We start from the raw sequence: 27,411 nt of genomic DNA on the forward strand, positions 1-27,411 counted from the left end.
CAGAAAGCCCACTTCTGTCCTAGAAAAAAGTGAAATCTATCCAGGGTCTGTTCCCAGGACTGAGGCAGTGTGCAGAGCAGGCTTAAGCTTAGATTGTTGTTTATGGTTTTCACGCTGATGCCCTCAAACTTCAGAAAAAGCAAGAAGTGGTGTGGGCTGTGTACTGAGTCAGCTTCAAAGTCAGGATTGGCGGGAGGCAGAGTGAGGCTCAAGTTAAGAGGCTGGACTAGACAGGGGCCCTAGACTTAAGCTGTGAAACAAGGAAGTCTCCACCTCTTGTGCTCCTGAGGCTCCAGGCCACCTGCTTCTACACAAATCCTTACCACTCAATTCTGTGGCTGGGGCAAACTGCATTCCCACCGTGTCTTGTAAAGCAGAACCTGTTTACAGGTGCAATGCCTTGCGCGTCACGATCAGACAAGCTGGTTTTCTTCGTGAACTGGAGGAAGGTAAGTGATGGGCACTCCTACCATGGTGTACAGGGGCAGCAGGAAACCACGAGCTGGAGGGCAGCTCTTGTGGCCCATTTGGGCTGAGCCCCTGCAGTCAGGGTCAAGAAGCCAGGGACTAGAAAGCCATCCTAATGTGACCTGTTTCCCACTCAGCCAGAGCTCAGCTCCTGGAAGTGTGGGGAGGACTCCATAAAGCCTTGGTGTCGGATGAATCTGGCTTCGCCATTTACTATATAACGTTGTGCATGCCACTTCCCCTCCCTGAGTCTTGGCGTCCTCATCTTTGAAATCCACTTCTAGGACTATCGTAAAGATGAAAAGAAAGCTGTCCCTTTCCTTGTTTAGGAGCCCCCCTTGGAAAGTGCCTGGTGCCAGGCCTGATTCACGGACACACTTTATCTGGTGACATGTCTTGATCCTCAAAACTAGGAGGACAAGAAATGGGACTTTTTTTTTGTTTGTTTATCAGCTTAATTTTTCTTGAGTTGAGTCCTCATCGTACAGAATTGGCTAAAATGTCCTTACAGTCGATTGGAGTCCCCTGCTTTCCCTGGGTTGTAGCTAAGCTCCATTTTGGTGCCTGTATAACAAGGGCAGGGACTCGCCATTGCCAGTTGTCCCAGCATCCTCCCTCCAGTCCTCACCATCCACCCACGCAGGCCCCTAGCTAACCCTAGTGCCCTCTGCAGGTCCTTCGCTTCCTGAGTCCCTGTCATCTCTCAAATGAACCATTCTGCAGCTCCCAAGGCACAGGGCTTTTCTGGGGTCTTGTCACTTCTCCCCCAAGGACCCTCAGCCCCAGGACTTGGTCATTGTCTATCCCCAACCCCAGAGCTTAGTTCAAGAAAGGAGCCTTAAAGTTCTTATCGATGCTCTTCTGACCCACACTGCTGTATGCAGACTCCATAACCAGCAACCGCCATATGTTCTTCCAAAACTGTCATTTGAGGGTCTGAGTCCTTACTTGCCTGACCCACTGGCCTAGGTTTTGGAGACTCAAACGTCAGAGGAGGCTCCTTCCTCTGCTTTCCACCCATATCACCTCTATGCCATGAGCCCAGAGTGAAGTAGCTGCAGTCAGAGCAGGGAATAAGTCAGGGGTTAGAAGAAATGCAAGGAGGGTGTGGTAGGGGTAGGAGTCAGACACACAACAGAAATATCTGGCAGGGCGCGGTGGTTCATGCCTGTAATCCCAACACTTTGGGAGGCTGAGGCGGGCAGATCACCTGAGGTCAGGAGTTCAAGACCAGTCTGATCAACGCGGTGAAACCCCGTCTCTACTGAAAATACAAAAATCAGCCGGGCACAGTGGCAGGCACCTGTAATCCCAGCTACTCAGGAGGCTGAGGCAGGAGAATGGCTTGAACCCAGGAGACGGAGGTTGTAGTGAGCGGAAATCATGCCATCGCACTCCAGCCTGAGAGACAAGAGCAAGACTTCATCTAAAAAAAAAACAAAACAAAACAAAAAACTCATCCAACCACACTCTCAATCCATGTGCTTAAAGGATTAGCAGTGGGGGTAGGGGCAGGCAGAGAATGGCCTCTTCTTCCGTTGATTCGGATCCCCTGGAGATCCAGAAAGCAGCTGGATTTTAACATCCCAGCTTGGATGCATCTTCCTTGTCTTTTTAATTCTTTGAGATCTACAAAACTTTATGTCTTCCTTCTGGGGAGAAAGGAAGACCCTAACATGGATAGTTCACTGTATATTCCTTTCCTCCAATGCAACAGAATGACTAGATGTGTTCGCAGGACACCCCGAAAACCTCCCCTTTTCTTTTCTTTTCTTTTTTTTTTTTTTTTTTTTTTGAGACAGAATCTTGCTCTGTCTCCCAGGCTAGAGTGCAGTGGTGCAATCTTGGCTCACTGCAACCTCCACCTTCTGGGTTCAAGCAATTTTCATGCCTCAGTCTCCCAAGTAGCTGGGATTATAGACATGCACCACCATGCCCAGCCCCTTTTTTTTTTTTTTTTTTTTTTTTTTTTTTTTGTAAGACAAGGTTTCGCCATGTTGGTTAGGCTGGTCTTGAACTCCTAGCCTCAAGTAATCCACCTGCCTCAGCCTCCCAAAGTACTGGGATTACAGGCGTGAGCCACTGTGCCAGGCCAAACCTCCACTTTTCAAGGAGTTGGGGATGTTAGTGTCCACCAGGGCCACCTGCGTCCTGAGCTGGGACATCAAGTCTCACCACTGGCTCCACTGCTATTGAGGGAGTGGCAGGCTCCAGGGCCTCCCCAGGACAGCAGCAATTCTCCATCTCCTCTTCCTTCCTACCACTCTTCAGACTCCTGCTGCGGCAAATGCATTCCCAACCAGAGGGAATCTCACAGGGGCCAGAATCCCTGCCTACCCAGCTTGCCTCCCTACAGGACCCTTCATTGCATACATGCACACACACACGCACACAAACACATAATGCACACACACACATGCACACACATACACACAGGCACACACATGCACACACACGCACACAATCCAAGTCCCTCCCAGATTTGAAATATTTCAAGACCGAATTGGAAGATTCCACAAAAACAGATAGTGGAGCAAATATGAATAACACCCTCCCAGAGGTATCTTTACACAGCAGTGTTCCCGGCTCACTCATATATGTTGCCACACTTGCCCTGTGAGTCTTCTGTCCTGTGAATGTGTGTGAACGTCATGTGCCCTCAGAGCACCAAAAAAACAGGTGCAGACGAAATCAGGCCTATTATACCCTAATCCCTAAAGGGGTCACAGATACAAGTCCCATAATCATCTCTCTTCTTTTCCCAACACAGGTGATGGAGAGGAATGTGGACCCAGAAGGGACTCTGCTGACCTTCCTAGGAAAGAACTGGACCCTTTTGTCAAAGTCCTGGCTGTGTCTGTGTTTGCCTTAACACTTAGGCCAGCTGAGAATTATGAGGATGAATCAAATGTCTCCATTCAAACAGTCAGCCCCCTTGGCTCTTCCTCTCTATTTGCTTTTGGCGTGGTTTTAAGGCTATTAGGTTAATCGGGCTGTTTTTGAGAGGGATGAAGTTTCCCCGGAGTTTCCTGTATCAATAGTACAGTGAAATAGAAGCAAAGCTCTTTGTTTCAGCACTAATAATTCCCTTACAGGCTTTCCGGAGCCCCACCAGGCTTGTTATGTAATAGAGGCTTGTGTTGCATTTGCCCTGCCCTTTTTCGAAACCAGATTCTCCAGATTCAGTGAGAACCTGTATCACAGGGAAAGATTTCCTTTCCCTACATGTGTCTTCTTACCCTAGCTTTTCCCTGCCATTTCATATTCTGGAATATAGATCCTCTTAATAGCAAACATATTTTAATTGGCAAATTAAAATATGGATCTCTCAGTTCTCTAAGAACAAAAAATAAACAAATGACAGAAATTACTAATTGATGAAATCAGCTTCTAGACAAGGTTTGTTTAAAAGTCCAAGGTTTTTAATTGGTTGTTGATGTTTAGAAATTGGAAATTTTCATATTTTTTAAAATCAAGATTTTTCAGCTTCTCTTGGAAAATGGGGAGATAGCCATTCCTGCATGGCAATATGCTTCTCCCTCTTTGTGAGAAAACAGGCAGGGAGAGGTTAATATGCCAAGTGTCAAACTAAGACCTGAAGGAAGTGCATGGCTTCTCAGACCTGCACTCACCCCGCCAAAAGACCTTTCTCCGAAGTGACCCCCTAGGGAGCAGCTATACTGAAAGCAAATGCTCTCCTTGGCATCTTTTCCTTGACTGCACCCCTTCCAGTACGCCTCACAGGAACCAAGTACGCCTGCGGAAGAGGAGGCTGCGGCGCCTGCACCGTGATGGTGTCCAAGCATGACCCCGTGTCCAGGAAGATAAGGTATCCCAGCCCAGAAGCCAGGACAGCACTTTGTGTCTTGCTCGTGTTCTTAGTTCACAACTTTAAGAAAGGTTCTTAGATTCTTGCTGTGTACGGATCTTAGGACCGCTCTGAATAATTCAATAAAAGTGGTGAGCCGTCTACTCAGGTAACACATAAACTAACTACATTTTACACACCATTTCAGGGAGATCCCTCAAGGCCCGTCTATGCACCCCAGGTTAAGAAACCCCAATGTAGGTCAGCCATTGATTTTACAGATGAAGAAACTGAGACTCAAAGAGATGAAGTGACTTGTTCAAAGTCATACAACTAGTAATCTATAGAATAAGGACTGGAACTCCACACTTTCTGGCTCTGAAGCTAATGCTTTTTCTTTCCCTTTTTTTGAGGTGGAGTCTCACTCTGTCATCCAGGCTGAAGTGTAGTGTTGCTATCTTGGCCCACTCTAACCCCTGCCTCCCAGGGTCAAGTGATCCTCCCACCTCAGCCTCCCAGCTAATTTTTTGGTATTTTTGGTAGACATAGGGTTTCACCATATTGCCCAGGCTGGTCTGGAACTCCTGATCTCAAGCAATCTGCCTGCTCCGCTTCCCAAAGTGTTGGGATTACAGGCATGAGCTACCACCACCAGCAGCTAATGCCCTTTCTACAGTTGGGCTAGACCAGCCCTACAAAGCAAGGACCTGGGCCAAGATTTCATCTCTTAAGGACCAGATTCTAGAAGTTGAGGTTCTCCCAAGTCCATTGGCCCAACACATCAAGAGATGGCTTCAGAACACAGGTTATCCTACACTGTTGAATGACCTTATCCGGAGAGTTTTAAATTAGGAAGCAAAAAATTCCCAAATGTGTCTACATGGATAAAACCTTTTGCTTGTTATGAAGTCAATGCCCCAGTGAATACTACTGAAGTCCAACCACACTCCTAGTGACGCAAGTTCATTCCCTTACTCCCAGGTGAGTCTGTTCTGGGCTTGGAAAGTGTTTCTGAAGTTCAGAATGCCCAGATTCACCTTAAGGATCCCTATTCCTACAGACAGCACAGAGTCAGCAGAGAGGACTGTAAATTCTTCCTCTCCAGTTCCCCATCGCCTCAACTCCATGATGGGCTTTGGAAGTTTTCCACTGTTCTTCCTGGTGCCAGGCTTCCCCATGAGGCAGGACTGTGTTACTCCCCTTGACTTTCCTTGTGTTTCTTGTACAAAGACACTTCTCTGTCACTGCATGCCTGATGCCCATCTGCTCTCTGTATGGAGCTGCTGTCACCACCGTGGAAGGTGTTGGAAGCATCAAAACCAGGCTTCACCCTGTACAGGTAAGAACACATCCTAATTTTCTCACTTCTTAACTTTATCTTTTTGCCAAATGCTGTGTTGGCTGTACTGCCTGAGGCTTCTAGGTTGTGATCAGATAAGCAGAAGCTTTGGATGCCTATTGACCAGGGTTATAACATCTGTTAAGTGATTTAAAAGAAAACTGAAAACTCCATCCACATTTGATTAATCATCTTTTTTTTTCACTTTTTCTGCTTGAATGAGAAGTGGAATTATTGAAGTATTGATTAATGGTCTGGAATAGGTATCATACAAAGAATATTACACATAGAATAAAATGTCTCTGAGGCTAACAGAATAAAATTTAGGATTATTCCCTGTGGTGCAGAGATCTTAGGAGTAAAATCAGAATTGGGGTAAGAGGAATCTAAAACTTCACCGGAATATGACAACAATTGTTTCTCTGAATCTTAACCTGAAGCTGGAACAAACAGGTTGGATTTAAGAGCAATGTGACATGTGTTGACAGAGAGCACAACGATTCCTCTGACATTGTTACAGAAGCTTGGGGGTCATAGGACCAGATTAACCAACACTGAGTCTTTCTAGACAGGCAGAGCCCAGAGGGCCTCTGGGTTTAACTACATGATCTCCTTGGAGAATGTAACTCCAAAGAGATGAGCAAAGACAAATGATCCAGCAGAATGTACCAGAGTCTAGTAGGAGGGCAGAGAGGATGCTCACAGCAAGGTTGATAAACCCAAATCCTAGGATTACATTACATTCTGCAATCTAGAGCAGGGCTTCCAGATTTAGATACAAACTTTAATGTGCCTAAGACTCACCCAGGAGCTTGTTAAAGATGCAGATTCTGAGTAAAGAGATTTGAAGCAGGAGCCTCAGGTTCCTCATTTCCTGTAAGAGCCCAGGTGGAGTCAATAGTGCTAGTCCACGGACGACACTTTAAATGGCAGCGACCCAGGACATGGACCAAAATCTCAGACCTTTGAAAGGAGAACTCCCTTTGTGCCAATACAGAAGAATTTAAGGAAGACAGCAAAGTGAGTTCAACATCTCCAAGTTAATCAGAAAGAGGTAGCCTCATAGAAATAAGTTGTGCAAGATGCGGAGGTAGTCAAGAAAACTATTTTTGAAACTTCCACACACTCAGTTTATACTTATTGATTTCCAGAGGATTCTTTGTGCTCTGATAGTAGAGGATGCATGCTACTAATTCCCAATTAGAAGGATTTGAGCCCTTGACCTTGGAAGTGATTATCACAGGACATTGCTTCTGAGCCACTTCCGCCAGGAGCAGCCTAGGGAAAGGAACACGGGCAGAGTCTGATCAAAGGGAAGGGTACCTTTGCTCAGGGAGTGGGTTCTACCATTGCCAGGGAACTGCAGGCTGTGCAGTGTGGTAAGAGTTGTTGGCAGCAAGAAGGCACAGCTGAAACCATTCGTGTGTCTTTCCAGGAGCGGATCGCCAAGAGCCACGGCACCCAGTGTGGATTCTGCACCCCTGGGATGGTGATGTCCATGTACACACTGCTCAGGAACAACCCACAGCCCTCGGAGGAGCAGCTCATGGAAGGCTTGGGGGGTAGGTCTAAACAGAGAAAACCCACCCCCCCCCCACCCTCCCAACCAGGGGCCAAGTGGCAAGTGTGCTTCTGGATAGATCCAGAAACTGCTCCACACTACCCCCAATGTCATCCTAACCCCTCTCAGGCCTCTGCTTCAGTTGGTTCTAAAGTAGCTACAGCACCCAGGTGCAGAGAATGCCAAGCTGCTCCCTGCTTATCAGAGCATGTGCTTGGAACGGCCTGCACAGAACTAGCACAGTGTGCACACTCCACACCATCCACTTAACACCCCATTTTCTATCCAGTGACTTATTTGACTTCCTTTGTTAAGGGCCTGTATTAGTTTCTCAGGGCTGCCCTAACTCAGTACCACAAACTGCTGGTCTTAAAATAGCAGAAATGGGCTGGGCACAGTGACTCACGCCTGTAATTCCAGCACTTTGGGAGGCCAAGGCGGGCAGATCACATGAGATCAGGAGTTCAAGACCAGCCTGGCCAACATGGTGAAACCCCGTCAGCCTGGCCAACACGGGGAAACAAAAATACGCTGGGCATGGTGATGCTTGCGTGTAATCCCAGTTACTCAGGAAGCTGAGGCAGGAGGATCACTCGAACCTGGGAACCGAGAACTTCTCTTTCACTCCCACCCCCTAGGCCTTCCTCTTTGGAAACCTGAGGCTCTCAAATGTTATTGCATGAAACAGCAATAGAACGGAAAGTTCATGCAGTAGAATTACCTGCAGACCTCTGGAATGCAGATTCCTGGGCCCACCCCTAAATGGTTGATTCAGGAGAATTGGAGCAGGGTTAGGAATCTGCATTTTTTTTAAATGCCCCCAGGAGATTCTGATGTAATTATCTAAAAGCAACCGAGGAGCATCACTGACAAACCATCCAAGTCATGATGGTATATCAGGGCCTTAGAAACTGCCTAGGTTTTCTGTTTGAGGATCCCCGCTATTTTACCTAGTATCTGAAATATAGTTGTCAATAGCTCTACATCGAATTAATAAATTAATACATGAAGTAAGTGAGCTTGCCAACTAGGCTACCATCTTTAAGACAAAGAATAAAACTGGAATTGAGGTAGTGGGCAGGATAATATTCCAAGTAGAGGAATAAAGCATTAAACCACTTGGCAGATGTTAAAATACCCTTTTTAAAAATGTTGGGAACCATGCTCAGTGCTGCATGCCTGTAGCCCAAGCTACTCAGAAGGCTGAGGTAGGAGGAGACCAGGAGTTTGAATACAGCCTGGACAACGTTGTGAGACCCCTTTAAAAAAAAAAAAAAAAAAGCTAGATCTATTTAACTTTCAAAAGAAGCCAGTAAATACAAAGCCTACTAACAACCATGCTTCTTCTCTGATTGATTAGGTAATCTATGCCGCTGCACTGGGTATCGGCCAATACTTGAGAGTGGAAGGACTTTCTGCATGGTGAGTAGGTGACTGTGGGGACGCCTTATGCAGCAAGAATGACAATGACAGCTGATCAAGGCCAGGGACAGAGGAATTAAAATTTCTTAGACCATCTCAACAGACTGTCAGGGAGACTTAGTGAGTTAGCTCCAACCAACTCAAAAAGTTTTAGCTTTTTGTTGAGGACTGGGGGAACGTTGCAACACCTTTGATGTTGTCCAGTCAAAACCACAGAGGGAAGCCAGGTCATCCAACCAGCTGTCCAGACATTTTCTGCAACTAGTTCAGCAAGACATCTGGACAGGCAAGTCAGAGGGCATCGGCAAACCCAAGGGGACAGAGGATGCAAGGGGGTGGAGTTTGCTTTGGTGAGGCAAGGTCAGTTCCAGAATCCAACCAGTGGAGAAGTTGTGAGCAGACAAGAAGCTGAATATGTAGAGTGGAACCCAAAATTCACTCCAAGTACAAGAGCACAGGGAATTTCCTCTACAAAATGGGGATTCTTCAGTGGGCTCTCGAGAAAATCACATAAGTCTTGCTTGGCACTTAGTAAGAGTTCCACAAATAGTTACTGCTATCATTGAGGACGTCATTGACATATGAATAGTGTTTGACAGGGAGACCAGACGGGCACATCTGGTGGTTCTCTGTGAGGGCAGGATGAATGTGGGCAGTACAGCCCTTAGGCCCAAAAAAGGGGAACCCCATACTTTACAGGGTCCCTCTCTGGTCCTCCTCCAGCGATTTTCGGGAGTTCATGGCACCAACATGACTTGCCCACCTGAAACCTCACCCCTGTTCTAGATCATTCTCCATGGATGGCCTTGACCCCACTGTTAGACCACACATAAGCCTCTTATCTGAGTCTGTCTAGTCAGCCTGGCAACAGCAGTGTCTGCACCCCTAGGTCAGAGGGTGGCCAAGGAGCAGCTGTTTGTGGAGAGAGTAGACTGAGCTTGGCTGTTCATGCTGCAGTGCTCAGGCCCCTCACAGCACAGAACAGAGCCAGGGTAGAGGAGAAGGCCTGCAGGCACCAGGCTGGGGGCTTTTGTTTGCACTCTCTGCTGAGGCTCCACAAATCATAGAAGTGGGCCCAGAAGTAGACCATTAGGTGTGTCCCATGTCCTAGAACCAGGCAGGTCACCTGTGCATGCATTTTGCAGATGTCTACTGCTACGTGAGGGAGCCAAAGGTAGCACGCTGAGAAGTAAATGAAATAGCTTGTAAGTCCAGCAAATGGCTGGTGCAGAGTGAAAAAGCACTTGTGAAATACAAACAAAAAAAGTTAAAGGAAGCATCTTTGCCTATGGATACAGATGTTATTATCCACTTTCCAAGCACACTGACTCTGGGGATAAAGGCAAAAATGTGGTCAGCCACCCCACCTGGTAGCCAGCATGTCTCACAGGACTTTAGCGGGTAAAGCAACCCAGTCTCAGAGGGAATACACAAGGCTAATATCAAATGGGCCAAGAGATGACTGGCTTTTTCCATTATTGGTTCACGGTGCACCGTGGAAGCTCTCAGAGCTTTGAGTAAGAGAAGTGCTGCTTGCTTGGCCCAGCTGTTTTGGCTTCTTGGATAAAATTGAAAAGATGGCAGCTCAAGACATTTAAGTAGAGACAAAGACCTGAAGTGTCTGGAAGAAAGTATCATGCTAGGAACTTAGGAGAACTTACTCAAGGAAGAAGATACAAGAGGTTAGTTTGGAAGAAATGGGAAGCGAAAGAGCGGGCAAATAGAAACCTGCTTTAAAACTAATTGTCAACTCATCTCCAGACAGCACCATCCACATCCCAAATGTCTGGGAGATCTGGTTTCTAAAATGGTTTTCTTTTTTCCTCTTATAAATTATTATTGCCCTGCAAAGCATCTATCAATTAATTTTCCACTAGGAATTAACCTAAAAATTCATATATGTATACAAAGCTGTACGTGTAATGAACAAAAATGTTCATATACTATGTACTATACAAATGCACTAATACAATCCCAAATGTGAAAACATTATCAGTGGAATAGGGTAATGATAGTTTATTTCTTTTACATTTCTCTATATTTTATATTATCATTTTATATTATATATTTTGTATATTACCTATCAAATTATGTATCTTATATACTTTATATGTATTATTCTTTTTTTTTTTTGAGGTGGAGTCTCGATCTGTCGCCCAGGCTGGAGTGCAGTGGTGCAATCTCGGCTCACTGCAAGCTCCGTCTCCCAGGTTCACACCATTCTCCTGCCTCAGCCTCCCGAGTAGCTGGGACTACAGGCGCCCGCCACTACGCCCGGGTAATTTCTTGTATTTTTAGTAGAGACGGGGTTTCACCGTGTTAGCCAGGATGGTCTCGATCTCCTGACCTCGTGATCCGCCCGCCTCGGCCTCCCAAAGTGCTGCGATTACAGGCATGAGCCACCGCGCCTGGCCCTTTATATGTATTATTCTTAAAAATAAGCAAAAAAGAAAGACCTTGTGATTATTGGTGTTCCAACAGAAACCACCCACAGTGGTTTAAAAAGTCTGAAGTCTCATTTAAATTGCCAACCTTTCAGGGCACATTCCCATTTACCTACTCAAAAGTTTTTCATCTAAGGCATTTCACCTTCTTAGGAGTCAAATAGCTGTCAACAGAAAGGAACAGGAAAATGCTGCTTGGATTGGGGAGAAAATGACTCTTCCCCACTGGGCAAGAAAAGTGAGGTGAGTCCTTTTGTTTGTTTTGTCCGCTCACTGTGAGCTTGCTTAATGCCGACCCAGTGTTGAAACTGTGCTTGCTTGTTCTAATGATCATTCTCTGCTTACAACTGTCCGAAGCGCATGTGCAAATAAAGCTCTTTTTCTCTGGGAGTTAAGGAAAGTGGTGATCAAAGCCCACACTCCGATTTTCCCCTTCGTAGTCAGAAAGGCTGGGACAACAGGAAGACAAAAACACTCAGATCAGAAACAAAGCACTTCGACTCTGGATGGGTCACATTCTCAGGTGGAAGTGAATTCTGTACTTGCCCCTGCAGAGCTGTCTTCTGTCATATCTCCTCCTTTGTAGACAGAGGGCGCTGCAGCCCCAGAAGGCTGAGGAGCCCTCCACAGTCACACACAAGTCAGTGGCCCCCCAGCCAGGAAGTCCAGCCTTAAAGATTCCAGTCTCTCGCTTTGCTGTCTGAGAGATGCTCGTTTCCAGGAAAAAAGAGCACTGCCAAATTCTTAAAGATATTACTTACAGAACTTAAAATACAGGATAAAATACAGAATCAGCTCCCAGCAAGCGAGGAAATCTGAGAGCATAGAGCTGACCATAGACAAACCCGTGTGTTTCTATCCTTCACACATATCTTTTTCCCATTCTTGGCTCCCACTGTCACCTTAATTGGGTCTGAAGAAAGTGTGCTGCCCAAGGGAGGGGCTTCACCCCTCAGAGCCGCTTCACAGAGGATCAGTGCCTTGCTGGGGTCAATACATCCTAAAGTCAATTCTCAGTTTTGTGGTCTCAGGAATTTTATTTGGGCAATGACCGGGCTCTAGGGACTACCTGACTCACTTTAACCAAACTCAAAAGACCATGACATTTAAACTGGAATGAGCCCCATATTCATTTATGAAGAGAAACACAAGTATAAAGTGGATCTTGCCATCACTGAGTCACAGATCCTTTCCCTATAGGAAAACACACTAGGAAGCCAAATTACATTGAGAAGGCTGCTTGGTGAGCATAGACACAAAGCAATTGCATAGCCTTAATGGGCAGCGTCAGAGAAGATCCTTGTCTTCCACCATACTGGACCTGTGTGAGGCCAGGTGTCTGCCCGAGCAGCTCCCCCTTCTCGTTAAGCGATGTTAAGATCTTCCACTTGGGTAGCCGTTAAGTCTTGGCCTGGGATCTGTTTAAGAAAACTTTTCATTTCTCAATGTTCATTTATTAATTTTTTATATTTTAATTCCCTGGCACAAACTTATTTCTACGTGTTAGATATATACCACATTATTGCCCTCAGGCACTGTCTATACTTCTAATGCCAACTAATGCAAAAACAGATCATTCAGATGTGGCCCTGAAATGCCTAACCTATGGCCCTACTAAGAACCTTATCAAGGAACAATTATAAGTGTTTTTATTTTTTTCTGGAGCCTGGGAAAACCTCAGAGAGATAGAAAAAGAGGGGAAGTGTTGGACAAATGTCAGGTCATTTTACCTATTATCACAATTACCCTTCAAAATATGGGTTATTTTCATTTAATCCTTAGAGAGGTTAAGGATCTTTCCATTGGAAAGGTTAGAGTGCTGACCTCAGAGTGAAAGAACCCTGATCTGTCTACCTTTCATGCCTGCATATTCTCTTCTCCAGCACACCCACATCCACCTCTGTGCTCCACCGTTCTCTCTCTGTTTTCCTTACCTCTTCAGGAATGTTCTTCTGGCAAGAAGTGTTTTCCAAAGCTAAAACAGATCTGATTCAGACAGGATTACAGTTTGGGTAACTTTTCATTGTGCTTTGGTTTCCTACAGGGTAAAATGGAGATAATTTACTTTCTTTATACAATTATTGTGAAGATTAAATAAATTACATGTAAAAGCATTTGGGGCCGGGTGCGGTGGCTCAAGCCTGTAATCCCAGCACTTTGGGAGGCCGAGACGGGTGGATCACGAGGTCAGGAGATCGAGACCATCCTGGCTCACACGGTGAAACCCCATCTCTACTAAAAATACAAAAAACTAGCCGGGCGAGGTGGCGGGCGCCTGTAGTCCCAGCTACTCAGGAGGCTGAGGCAGGAGAATGGCGTAAACCTGGGAGGCGGAGCTTGCAGTGAGCTGAGGATCCGACCACTGCACTCCAGCCTGGGCGACAGAGCGAGACTCCGTCTCAAAAAAAAAAAAAAAAGCATTTGGAATGCAAGCACTTAATAAATGTTAACTAACTATTGTTATTAAAGTCAAACTGTGTGTGTGTGTGTGTGTGTGTGTTTATGCATTGGCATGTGGGGCACAATGGAGAGGATTTCCCTAATTTATTTAACCTCTTATAGTTTTTCATAGACTGTCTTGGTGTTTTCTAGAATACTCTGTAGTATTTCATAGAATACTCTTTTCTTTAGTGTTGCATTAGTGGCAAATCAGTATTTCTCTTAAAATAAGATTCCTATTTTAAATTATTTGATTTGAACTATTTCCCTGTCCAGGGAGACTAGGAGAGTTATCACTACGTTCATGTTGCCTAATTCCTATAAAGAATTACAAGGCTGTTTCCAATGGAGCTGGGCTGACAGAGCCATCTGTTTCTTCCTTTTATAAAGATGTGCACGAAGTTATTTGTGAAAGAGGAGAGTTTCAATCCTTGGACCCAACCCAGGAGCTCATATTTCCCCCAGAACTCTTAGTAAGACAAGCTGGATATTTTATGTACTCGTTTAAATATCATTGGTTATAAACTCAGTTTTATAAAGCCTCCATTTTCCTTCCCATGAAATTGTCAAATTGTGAAAACGTTCGATAAGATGAAGATGCCTGCTTCCCTCCCCGCCACTCCCTGCCTGACCCCTGGCACATTCCCTGAAGCCTCCGCTGCGGCAGTTTTGTAAATGATTTCTTCATTACTCTCATCATTGTCATTTGGAATGTGTCACTAGTGGCTGTCCAGGAGACACAGCACTGCTAAGCTTCTCCTTGGTCTTCTGGCCCATTCTAGCATACTGACCCCAAGGAACACTTCCAGGAGAGGCCCCTACCTTTCAGCCTTCCTCCCGTCAGCATGTTTCTTTGCAGAAATCCAGCAGTCCTATTCTATCAAACACCAGTTTCTGAAGGGGTTCTAATGTGTTTGTTTATTCATTCAACTGGTATTTATCCATCCAGCAACATGCCAGACACTGTTCTAGGTACTGAATATAGAACAGGGAACAAAACTAACAAAACACCTGCCCTCAAGGAGCTTGTAATCTGGTGAGAGAGGCAGACAATAAGCAAAATAATGGATAAAAGATATAGTGTGGCCGGGTGCAGTGGCTCATGCCTGTAATCCCAGCATTTTGGGAGGCCAAGGCAGGCAGATGGTTTGAGCCCAAGAGTTAGAGACCAGCCAGACATGGCGAAACCCAGTCTCTACAAAAAATTAGCCAGCTGTGGTGGCACTCACCTGTCGTCCCAGCTACTTGGGAGGCTGAGGTGGGAAGATTGCTTGAGGCTGGGAGGTCAAGGCTGCTGCAGTAAGCCGAGATCGTGCCACTGCTGTCCATCCTGGGCAACAGAGTGAGGCCCTGTCCTCCCAATAAAAAATAAATAATTTTTGAAAGGATATAGTCAGTTAGAGATTGAGAAGTATTAAGGAGAAAAAAAATAAAGCAGAGAAGATAGTATGCATGGAGTTGCAATTTTAGATGTCCTGCCCAAAGAAAACTCTGAGAGGACAACATCTGAAGAAAGTCTGGAAGGAAGTGAGGGAGCCAGCCCTCCCAGCTGAAGAGGGAGACGAGCAATCCAGGCCATTGGAACAGCAAATGCAAAGGCCCCAAGGGCAGGAGAACACCAGGCCTGATCAGAGGCAGAGCCTGGTCCAGCCTGGCTGGGGCAGAGTGAGCGAGGGGAAGGCCAGGGAGCTGTCAGGGGCAGACCGTGCTGGGCTTCATGCTGCTCGGCTTTTACTCTGTGTGGGGTGAGAAACTAACAGGCTGGATAGAGGAGGGGCGTGCTCCAGTTGAAGTGGTAACAGGATCATTCTGGCTGCTGTTTTGAGAATGGCCTGCAGAGGGGAAGGGAAGGAGCATGAACCTTGTCAGGGGACTAACGCCATCCTGGGAGATGGTGGTGGCTGCGCCAGTCTGCCCGGGTGGAAGGAGTGAGAAGCGAGTAGATTCAGGATGTATTTTGGAAGAAAAGCCAGTAAGATTTGCTGGTGGATAAGCTGTGAGGGTAGAAGAGAGAGTCAGCTTGTCAAGGCTGACTCCAGGGTTTTGGACAGCTGGGAGCGTGGAATGGCCATTTACAGAGATGGGGAAGACCTGTGGAGGAACAGGGGATTTTTTCTTTTGGGGGTTTCTCTTTGGGGGCTTGGAAGGGGGTTGGATATGAGGAGCTCAGTTTTTGACATATTAATTTTTTATCTTTATAGCTCTAAGCCAGTCCAAAAGACATATTAAATTTGAGATGCCTATTACACATCTAAGAGGTAACGTCAAGTACTCATTCAGATATGAACTTGGATTTCAGAGGGAAAAGCCAGGCTGAAGATAATAATTTAGGAGCACTAGTGTAATTATGATTTTTAAAGCCATAAGACTACATTATGCTAAATTAATCCACACTGAATGATCAATAACAAGTGCCAGCTTATATTGTTACTTGTCCCCAAAAGGCCCTCCAATTATGAAAATTCAGGCATTAGCCAATGGGTATAGTGGGTATATTTTTGGGCAAATGTACCCCAGAACCCCTGACATCTCTGTAGAGGAGCACATCTCCACCTGAGGCCTCGGATCAGCAGGAGGACAGGCGTGCACACGGGCACACATACTTGTCATTTGCCCTTAGAGGATGGCAGAGAATCCAGAAAAACGAACGCTGACCTTCTATGGAGAGAGAGTTACCTGGATCTCTCCTGGGACCCTCAAGGATCTCCTGGAGCTGAAAGTGAAACACCCCAAGGCCCCTCTTGTTCTGGGCAACACCTCACTGGGTAAGTGATTACCCAGTTTTCATTCCACCCTTAATGCTGGGCTGAACTTTCTGTCCCTTACTCTGTTCTCAGTCTACAGAAACTACTTTTTAGGGATGAAAACTTCATCCTTTATAATAAAGCCAGTGCTCTCCAAAGTTGGATGTGCATATACCCTGGACCCCAGAGGTGTGGGAGGAAAGTTTTAGAGGGTTTTTTGTGGGGGTTTTTTGTTTATTGTTTTTTGTTTTCTTTTGAGACTGAGTTTTGCTCTTGTCACCCAGGCTGGAGTGCAATAGCGCAACCTTGGCTCACTGCAACCTCCGCCTCCCGAGTTCAAGCAAATCTCCTGCCTCAGCCTCCCAAGTAGCTGGGACTACAGGTGCCCGCCACCACACCCAGCTAATTTTTGTATTTTTAGTAGAGACGGGGTTTCACCATGTTGGCCAGGATGGTCTCGATCTCTTGACCTCATGATCTGCCCACTTTGGCCTCCCAAAGTGCTGGGATTACAAGTGTGAGCCACCGCGCCAGCCTTTTTTGCCTTTTTAGTAGAGATGGGGTTTCATCATGTTGGCCAGGCTGGTCGCAAACTTCTGACCTCAGGTGATCCACCAGCCTCAGCCTCCCAAAGTGCTGGGATTGCAAGCGTGAGCCACCACGCCTGGCCTAGAGGGTTTTTTATCATTTACTTTGTCTTATTCTTTTTTGTTTTTGTTAAATATTGAATGAATACAGTAGAATTTTATAAAATATGTATAGGGATATTAACAATACAGTGCACACTCAGTTACCACCCACATCCACTTTAAGAACACAAACTTTACCAAGAACTTTGAAGACCCCTGTGGGCCCTCTCAAGCCACATCCCCTTTCCTTCCCTTCCTCCTTGAAGGTACTCACTAGCCTGAATATTGTGTTGGTCATTCTCTTCCTTATTTTTATAGTTTTATCACATATATTTGAATCCTTAAACAATATGTTGTTTAGCTTTGCATATTTTTGAACTTCACATAAATGGACTGGAGGGAGAGTCCTGACCTCTGGTCGGAAGTCAGGTTACAAGGTCTCCCACTCCCAGTAAGAAGAAGAATCCCAGGGTATTATTCTTCTGCAATTTGCTTTTTGTTCAACATACTTGACCTGAGATGCATCCATATCGTTGCACGTAGCTGTGCTGTATTCCATCATATGAACATAGAACAATTTGACATCCATTATATTGCTGGAGAACAGCTTGTTTTGGCATTACAAATATTCTTCTATATGTCTCCTGGTGACTATGTGCAGGAGTGTTTTTAAGAGCATCTTGGCTGGGTGCGGTGGTTCACGCCTATAATCCCAGCACTTTGGGAGACCAAGACGGGTGGATCACCCGAGGTCAGGAGTTCGAGACCAGCCTGACCAACATGGAGAAATCTTGTCCCTACTAAAAATACAAAATTAGCCGGGTGCGGTGGCTCATGCCTGTAATCCCAGATACTTGGGAGGCTGAGGCAGGAGAATTGCTTGAGCCTGGGAGGCAGAGGTTGCAGTGAGCTGAGATCATACCATTACACTCCAGCCTGGGCGACAGAGCAAAACTCTGTCTCAGGAAAAAAAAAAAAAAAAAAGCATCTTATCCTATTTCCTATTTTTATATGGACATCGTGAGTGCATAAATAGATACATACATACATAAATTTACTTGGCAGGGGTATATAACCACTGCTTTCACATCTGTACACATTTCCTGTCAATCTCTAATGTATCTGAATCTCTTATAAGAAAATTTCAAGGCCTGGAGCAGTGGCTCATGCCTGTAATCCCAACACTTTGGGAGGCAGAGGTGGGCAGATCACTTGAGGTCAGGAGTTTGAGACCAGCCTGGCCAAAATAGCAAAACCCCGTCTCCACTTAAAAAAAAAAGAAAATGTTAATGCACAAAAAAAAAAGTATTTTCTCTTTCCTAATTGTCTCTAAAATAACTGTCCCTTTCCTAACTGTCTCTACGCTTCAGGACCTGCAATGAAATCTCAAGATTTTCATCCAGTTCTCCTCTCTCCTGCAAGGATCTCTGAGCTGAGTATGGTGACAAAAACAAGTGATGGTGAGTTCGTGGTGTTTTTAGTAGGATGTCAATGAGGCGATCCCTGCACTAAACTAACACTTGCCAAATAACTCAGAACCTCCTCATCTGTTTGTCTTCTCCTGCATATTTAAAAAATGAAGAATAACTGGAATGAATTTAAATACATCCCCACCATGAAACTTTACTATCAAAATCTTTCTGGGGAATAGGAGTATCCAAATAATATCATTTAAGACCTTGCAGTTACCTGCCTATAAAATGCCATGATGCCCCAGACAATAAATTTGCAATGAGACTTTGATGGGACGATAGCAACAGAGAGCAGATGCTGTCCATCAGTTAGAGGATTCAGCACTCCCAATTCAGCACTCTTTTGTTCTGTTTTGTTTTTTGTTTTTTGTTTTTGAGACAGAGTCTCACTCTGTTGCCCAGGCTGGGGTGCAGTGGCACCATCTCGACTCACTGCAACCTCCACCTCCCGGGTTCACGCAACTCTCCTGTCTCAGCCTCCTGAGCAGCTGGGATTACAGGCACCTGCCACCACGCCCAGCTAATTTTTGTATTTTTAGTAGACATAGGGTTTCACTGTGTTGGCCAGGCTGGTCTCAGACTCCTGATCTCAGGAGATCCTCCTACCTCAACCTCCGAAAGTGCTGGGATTACAGGCGTGAGCCACCATTCTTTTTGTTACTGCCATTACACCCCTCAGGTCCACCACACAGCCTGTCCAATTAGCTATGTGAGTTGACTGCTCAGTTTAGTCTCTGCAGCCAAAGCAGAGCTAAAACAAACAATGCACCTTCCTTTAGGGCTCTTAAAATTAAAACATGAGTACCCTCTAGTGGCTTGCAGGAAAGTTTCCATGATTCTTGAACTTTTCCTAAGTCCCAAATGAGTGAAGGACACTGGCCGGGGTGGGGTGCACTGGAGCCAGATGTGTTCCCCACCAGCACACCCAGGAAATACATTTTTGCACAGCTGTAATTTAAACATTTGTTTAAAGTTTGCATTCTCAACCATATCACCTACATGTTTGGCTCAGTATACATTTGATTTCTCAAAATTGTTAGTATCCAGAAAGTCATTGTATGTTTATCCCATAGACGCATGAACCCCGAAAAGCATGGAGTTCCACTGAAATGCCCTTTCTGAGAATCAAAGTTAAAGTTCTTTTCACTTGCATTGGAAGAAAGATAGATTTTGTGATCAGAGATGGAATAAAATACGAATAGAACCACAGTAAGTAGAATGTTCTCAGTATAGCCTGGCAGAAAGTGTGTTGTGCCTAGCATGAGGTAAGGTGGTGATGTGTGCAATGGAAGTGGAATTATTTGGCTTCAAACTGTGTTTGAACTCTTATGAGAATTCAGGCAACAGAGCAGACAGGGACACTTCACTCCCCACTGGGGTTGAGCTGCCCTTTTCCATCTATGTCAAATAAGAGGTGGTAATGCTGGTCGATGTGATGCTTCTGACCTTTTTTTTTTTTTTTTTTTGAGACGGAGTCTCGCTCTGTCGCCCAGGCTGGAGTGCAGTGGCGCAATCTCGGCTCACTGCAAGCTCCGCCTCCCGGGTTCACGCCATTCTCCTGCCTCAGCCTCCCGAGTAGCTGGGACTACAGGCGCCCGCCACCGCGCCCGGCTAATTTTTTTGTATTTTTAGTAGAGACGGGGTTTCACCGTGTTAGCCAGGATGGTCTTGATCTCCTGACCTCGTGATCCGCCCGCCTCGGCCTCCCAAAGTGCTGGGATTACAGGCGTGAGCCACCGCGCCTGGCCGCTTCTGACCTTAATAATAATTATGTCTTTTTGTTTCTGGTTTCTCCCCTACTAATAAGGCTCTGGGTCTTCTCCTGAGGGAGAAGGAATTATATGACCAAGAAAAAAAAAAAGCTTGGTTTTCCCAGCATTCCTGCAAAGATAAGGCAGGCCAGGATGTTCCAGAAGTTAAAGAACAGGCTCCAGTGAAACCTGTGATAAGGAAGCAACAGACCATCACTGATAGGTATGGGATGAAATTAGATCCCCTGTTACAGAGTGCATTTTAGGAGACGCTAAAACAGGAACAGGGTGAGAACTCCAGGCTGAGACATTCCAGCGGGGAGGGATAGTTTAGATTTGTTTAGCATAAGGATAACAAGGAGCAGCTCATGGTTCCCTCATCAACTAAATTAGCTGAGATTACTGAGGCAGCGGGGTGTTGCATGAGTATGCTGGCAAGGTGGGGGAGGTGTCATGCCAAGTACATTCCTAATATTGATAAAATACAGCTATGTAGGAGGGTGAAACATTCTTAAAGATTAGTCAACAAGAGATAAATCACAGCCCAACCTGATAAAAACAGACTAACTGCAATTAGAACCAGCTCAGCTAGGAATGTCAAATCACTCTACATTAGCGTTTCATTCTGCAAACCCCAGGGTGTGAAGGATTAATTTTTAAAGGCTGCCTAACTCATCTCCTGAGGGTTTGGGTGACTACTTCTCTTTTGAAGACTGATTTGAACTCTTTCATCCTTACTGAAGAAAAACCCTGAAGCTCATGCTAATATCCTGCCAATCCTCACAACTTATGACTCCAAAGTTTGTTGAAATTATTTCAATTATTCAAATATTCAATAATTTGAATTATTTCCTTGCCAGTTAGCAAATAACATTACTTCAATCCTGCTAGATGCTCTCCCATTACTTCCCTGGACCCTTCCAGGGAAGTAATAGAGATGAGGGAGCCCCCAACTTCCTCATGCCCAGTAATGCTCAACATAAATGGCTGGGGCAGCTCCTTGCATGGGCCAATTGACCAGTGCCCCTCACAAAACTGATTGTTGAAGATTTTGAGTATCAGGTGCAAAACCTGAAATCAAAGCATTATAGATTTTAGACAATGACCTGGGGAATTGAATGACCTTTGCCTTATTTTAATGTCATCCGATTTATCTCCCTTAATCACAAAGCAACTTTACATAGCTTCACCACAATCAGTCAGGAGGAGATCATGGAAAATTCTAGTAAGGTTTGCCACCTGAGAGTTTTTGCTGTCATTCCTTCTCTCTAGCCTCTATTTCCTTGTGTCTATCAAAAGAAGAGTGTGGACCAGCCCAGGGGATCTCACTCTGGCTGTGTAAAAACACCTTGAAGCCTTTTAAAAAGCTGCAGGGATCCAGGCTGGGCGCAGTGGCTCACGCCTGTAATCTCAACACTTTGGGAGGCCAAGGCGGGAAGATCACTTGAGGTCAGGAGTTCGAGACCAGCCTGGCCAACATGGTGAAACACCATCTCTGTTAAAAATACAAAAACAGACCAGGCGAGGTGGCTCACGCCTGTAATCCCAGCACTTTGGGAGGCCAAGGCAGGAGGCTCACCTGAGGTCGGGAGTTCGAGACCAGCCTGACCAATATGGAGAAACCCTGTCTCTACTAAAAATACAAAATTAGCCGGACGTGGTGGTACATACCTGTAATCCCAGCTACTCAGGAGGCTGAGGCAGGAAAATCTCTTGAACCTGGGAGGTGGAGGTTGCGGTCAGCCAAGATCACGCCATTGCACTCTAGCCTGGGCAACAAGAGCAAAACTCTGTCTCAAAAAAAAAAAGAAAAAATACAAAATTAGCTGGGGCCGTGGCAGGTGCATGTAATCCCAGCTACTTGGGAGGCTGAGGTATGAGAATCACTTGAACCTGGGAGGTGAAGGTTGCAGTGAACCAAGATTGCACCACTGCACTCCAGCCTGGGCAATAGGGTGAGACTCTGTCTCAAAAAAAAAAAAAAAAAAACAAAAGCAGAGATTCTAATTGAATTAATCTGGGAGTGGGGCATCTGTGCTGTTTTTGAGTTCCCAGCAATTCTCTGTGAGCCAATGTGGATACTCACTGCACTGGCCAAACACTGAGGTCCTGGTGCCATGATTATAATTCGGCTGCTCCTCTTATGTCACCACTAAAAACAAGTTGCTTTCCAGGACTGACAATAGGCGCTGGCTGCAGCCTGGCCCAGATGCAGGACATCTTGGCTGAGAGGATAGCTGAGCTCCCAGAGGAGAAAACACAGACGTACCGAGCCCTCCTGAAGCACCTGAGGAGTCTGGCAGGCCAGCAGATCCGGAATATGGCAGTATGTTCCCTGGTTTCAATCACTGGGCACACCGCGCCTATTTCTGAACCTCACTAAAATGTTGGGATATGCATTGGCAGAATCAGTATGCAAAAAGGTCTCAGCAGATTGAAGCAACAGGCGCAGTAAAAGTTTAAAATTAATAAACATATTTAATAAATATATTTAAGAAAAAACTATAGGCCAGGAGCAGTGGCTCACGCCTCTAATCCCAGCACTTTGGGAGACCAAGGCGGGTGGATCTCTTGAGGTCAGGAGTTTGAGACCAGCCTGGCCAACATGGTGAAACCTGTCTCTACTAAAAATACAAAAAATAGCTGAGCATGGTAGTGCACGAATGTAATTCCAGCTACTCAAGATGCTGAGGTGGGAGGATTGCTTGAACCCAGGAGGTAGAGGTTGCAGTGAGTGGAGATCATGGCACTGCACTCCAATCTGGGCAACAGAGCAAGACTTTATCTAAAAAAAAAAAAAAAGAAGAAGAACTATAAGTCAAGCTCAAAAGAGTGGCTAAGCATCCACTAATCACAGGTGAGAAAAGGATGTTATGGTTTTGCTAGTTTCATGATAAGCTTGTCCATGAACTTAGTTTCGTCTTAGGCTGCATTAACAAAAGTAGAGTATCTAAAACAAGGAGGGTAGCCTTCTCTACTCTGAACTGTTCAAACCACAGCTGGAGAAAGATGGTCAGATCTGGGAGGCATACTTGAAGATCTGGTTGATTTTGACCTCAAAAGAAAGGAAAAGAGACAAAGTTAGGTTTTCAAAACACATATGCTCCTTCCCCTGCATACCCTCAATTGTATAGCAGAAATCTTTGGGATATGGAAAATCAGGGAGGGCATGATTCCTTTAAAACAGCTCTCAAGTGATTCCAAAATGTTCTCTCCCAAGTCAGGAACTCTGGTGAGGAGAAGGTGGTGGGAGAATGAGGGATTGGAAACCACCCTAAAAAGAGGACTAGGGGTGGGATAACAGGCAAAGGGAACATGAGAGCTGCCTTGGACTATGTCTAGACTCCTGAGGTCCGATGTGTTATTAATATGAGCAGAGAGTAGAATAATAACCGACAGATGAGGGTCCAGGGAACCAGATTTCAGCTCAGGAGAAACAAAAAAAAAAAAAAATGTAAAATGGAGCTGCTCATAAAGGAATGAGGATTTCCTGTCCTCACCTGTGTTCCAGCCCAGACCACTGCAACTGGGAGGTCACCGTAGATTCCTTCCCTATACTGGGAGGAGAATCTTGAGTTCGATGGCCAGTCATTTCCCTCCCAAGTTCTGAAATGCTACAGGTTCCATCAGATCTGAGTGAGGGCTCCCAAAAAAGAGTGAAAGGGCAATTCTCTGTCCAACTGTGTGGATGCCTCAGAACACTGACACAGCCCATGTGAAGTCTGGCCATTTCAGAAGCCCACGAGAGATGAGGCTGTGCACCAAGGCAAGATGGCACCTGTGTGGCCGACACCATGGCCATCTTCACTGTGGCCAGGGCTGAGTGGGGTGGCTCAGAATAGGCCACTGAGCCTCCCTGCTTGAATCTGAATCCCAGGCCTGCTCCTTCCTAGCTGGAGACATTGGTCAAGTTTCATAATTTCTCTGTGCTTCAGTGTCTTCATCTGTAAAATAGGGATAACGACACCCACCTCACTGGGTTGTGTGTCAGGGGTTAGACAGCGTGTGGAACACACCGGGGTTAGGTAAGTGCTAGGCACCCTTGAGTCCTCTTCCCATCCAAAGAAGCCAGTGGGAGGGGCCCTCCCTGACAAGCTGAACCCATGCCCTCTGCAAAAGAGAGAAAGACTGAACTGACTGAGATTCCTCTTGACCCTTTCATGGCCACTAAGAAGACCATGGGCAGGTGCCTTCGGGGTAGAGAAGCTGAGAGATAGAATGGCTGAGCTGTAACTCTCTCCTTAGTCCTTAGGGGGCCATGTGATAAGCCGGCATTGCTGTTCGGACCTGAATCCAGTTCTTGCTGTGAGCAACGCTACCCTCAATCTGATTTCAGCAGGTAAGCTGCCTCCGAACGCTCTGAGCAGCACCCGGAGATCTTTTATCTTTTTGTTTATTCTTTTAAGGAATTGCTTTAAGTCAGAGCCCAAGTCTCTGGTTCTCAATTCACCATAGGGTGCCCAGCTCATGAGGGAAGGTGCACTGATCCAAAAGGCAGCTGGTGTTTCCTTCTGACACCACACACACACAACCTGGGACCACACACTCAGGTAGCTCACATGTTCACCCACGTGTCTTGCTTGATCAGTAAACACCAGAGGTGACGTGCAGAGGCTAAGCTGAGGGTGAGGTTGCAGTGTGCACCCTCCCTATGGGCCAAGGGACTGCTCCCTGCTACCCCGTCCTCATCATGGGCTCCCTCCGCCAACACACAGTCCGAGGCCCCCACACAGTGCCCTCAAAGTTGTCTCCCCACCCTGCAGTTGTTGTGTAAGAAGCTACAAGGCTGGTGAGGACACATAGTGGACGTCCACACAGGTCATGGTGGGCCCCTGGGAAGGGGTAGGCAGTGATGGATTTTAATTGCTAGCTGAGAGGAATGTTCCCTTGGAGTGGCTGCCCACTAAACCTCCCTTTCATCTCCCCAAGCGCCCAGCACACTCACACTGCCCCCAGCTGCCCCCGCCCCCAGATACTAATACCCAGTTGACTGGATGCAACTACATGCCAGGCTGTGCTGGGGCGTTGGTCATTACCATTGGCTGAAGGTCTGCTTTCTCAGCTCAGCTAGAGTCATCTCCATCCGGAGCACAGCCCCAGCTCCAGTGAAGGCGGTGATCAGCTTGCTGGCCCAGCAGCAGGGAGGGGCCAGGCAGAGATCAACCGTGGGAGCCTCGTTCGGGGCACCCTGCCTCCTAATGAGCATACCTCCATTCCAACCAGCACAGTGCTCACTGTGCCAGGGATCAAATGCATGTCACAGTCTCCAGGCCGTAGTTTGACCTCCTCACTGCACTCCTGTGGGCCAGAGGGCACAGCTGTGGTCACCAAGAGGGGGTAACTGGGCTAGAAGGAGGTTTCAGAATTTTTCACTTCGTTTTTAAAGGTATACGTGTCTGTCTCAAGAGCTGACAACAGCAGGAAGAACAAAAGGCAAAGTCAGTGGCTTGAACTGAATTGAATAGTTAAAAGTGAAAACAAACTGTGTGTTGTCTTCAAGTTGTTCGCTTAACAAGGGTTCGTAAGTGACCATAAGCTCTGAACAGGTTCTGTGTAGTTAACCACAGGCCCAGTGAGCCTTCGAGGCAGAAGAGACCCCAGTTCACATAGCACATGTGCTGATGAGAGAATAGTAATGTCACGACAGTGCCACCGCCTGGGACCCCATGATGGGACCCTGTGACTTTGCCGTGGACTCAGACCTCAGCCTTGCTCTCTGTAGAGGAAGCTGGCCTTTCCTTCTCCACTGCTGACATTTAAAAGAATAGAATAATCTTGCTCTCCTTGTTGTGACTGTGCAGAAATATCATTCTCTTCCACAGAAGGTACGCGGCAGATTCCTCTAAATGAACATTTTCTTGCTGGGTTGGCAAGTGCAGACCTTAAGGCAGAGGAAATTTTGGAATCTGTGCATATCCCGCATTCTCAAAAGGTCAGAATTCCGCTGGTTGCTTTTGAGGGTGATTTTTCCTTTTTCATAACTGAGTCCAGTCATCTTTAGAAATCTAAAAACAGATGGAAAGAAAATAACTCTGCCCTGAAAACCTGTTTCCTGTCCAACTGCGGATTGGGCCAGCACCAAGGCTCTCCGACAGCCAAGAGCAGGCAGCTCTGGGTGTGGATGTGGGGCTGTTGCTCTAGCTGCAGGGTGGAGCCTGCTGAGGGCCTGTGGTCACACCACCACGCCCCCCATGGCCACGAGTTCAAGCTCTCAGGCTGTGGAATGGAGCGTCTCTAACTGACCCACAGTGAGATGGGGGCTAGGGCTCACTGTCCCACACCCCACTCTAGCCAATAGTTCATGGGCGCAGGAGGGCCTCTAGATGTTTGCTAACTCAGAATCCCTGCGGCTGATGTGGCCACCCAGCCAGCTACAGGGTTGACCTTCTGTCCTCACTGCCTGCTCCCTGTGCCTCTTTTAAAGCTGTACCTGAAAGCAAGAGGATAGTCTTCCCAGAGAGAGGCAATGCAACACACACCCACACATACCCTAGCTCAGCCTCCGAAGTCCCGGAGAGGAGCAGCCAAGACTCTGGGGCACCAGGATGATGAGGATGGCCCACTCCCCATCTGAGGCCTTCTGCTACAGTAGCAGTAGTGTTCTTCTACAGGAGCATTGGTCGTTACCATTGGCTGAAGGTCTCTGCTTTCCCAGCTCAGCCAGAGCCATCTCCACCTGGAGCACAGCCCGGCTCCAGCCAGGGCAATAGATCAGCTTGCCGGCCCAGCAGCAGGGAGGGACCAGGCAGAGATCAACAGTGGGGGGGGCTCCTTTGGGGCACCCCTGCCTCCAACAACCATGCCTACATTCCAACCAGCACAGCTCTGACTGTGCCAGGTGTCTTGTTAGATTGTGTCTGTGTGATTAATTAGTAGCTCCAAAAGCCGGGGGGCAGCCTGGTTATGGAGGGAGTCGTAAGTTATGCTTTCAGCCATGTGTGATCTGCATTAGTTTTTCCTTTGGCATGGAAACTTCAAAATGTGTTCCCATTTAAATTCATGAAAAGGCAGCAGACAGAAAAATAAGCCCACTCAAACATGTGCACCCTTGGTGGCAGCACAGACAGAAATGCACAAAGGGGCACAGGCCATCTTCGTGGACCCCACCTTGGCTCACCAAAGGTCATGGCGCCAAGGGGTCAGCTGGGGCAGCCATCACCTCTTGACTCTTCCACCTGACACAAGATTCCCTAGCCGCTGTTGGAAAGCTTTGCTCGGCTCCCTTTTGTGCTTTACCAAGTGGAAAAGTGAACATTTCTACAAGCCAAGCAATGTGGTGGGTCTCCTTTGTGCTTTTAGCAAATCACCTTTAAAAGCCCCTGCATTAGGAGGGT

The 27,411-nt window shown here is 46.5% G+C and overlaps 1 protein-coding gene across 1 annotated transcript in view; it reads left to right on the top strand.

The window, feature by feature from the left end:
* The first annotated feature begins 395 nt into the window (after positions 1–395).
* Positions 396–27,411, top strand: part of LOC111546926 (aldehyde oxidase 2-like) — a 90,220-nt gene continuing 63,204 nt past the window's right edge. The window contains 14 exon segments of the mRNA XM_023218450.3: positions 396–449; positions 3,239–3,323; positions 4,201–4,297; positions 5,507–5,615; positions 7,051–7,177; positions 8,537–8,598; positions 11,196–11,285; positions 13,872–13,898; positions 13,901–13,954; positions 16,102–16,246; positions 18,225–18,314; positions 22,252–22,403; positions 24,323–24,416; positions 25,900–26,009. Of these exon segments, the coding sequence (XP_023074218.1) occupies positions 396–449; positions 3,239–3,323; positions 4,201–4,297; positions 5,507–5,615; positions 7,051–7,177; positions 8,537–8,598; positions 11,196–11,285; positions 13,872–13,898; positions 13,901–13,954; positions 16,102–16,246; positions 18,225–18,314; positions 22,252–22,403; positions 24,323–24,416; positions 25,900–26,009 (1,296 nt within the window).

Source organism: Piliocolobus tephrosceles, chromosome 11 (assembly GCF_002776525.5).
Source record: "Piliocolobus tephrosceles isolate RC106 chromosome 11, ASM277652v3, whole genome shotgun sequence".
NCBI lineage: Eukaryota > Metazoa > Chordata > Mammalia > Primates > Cercopithecidae > Piliocolobus > Piliocolobus tephrosceles.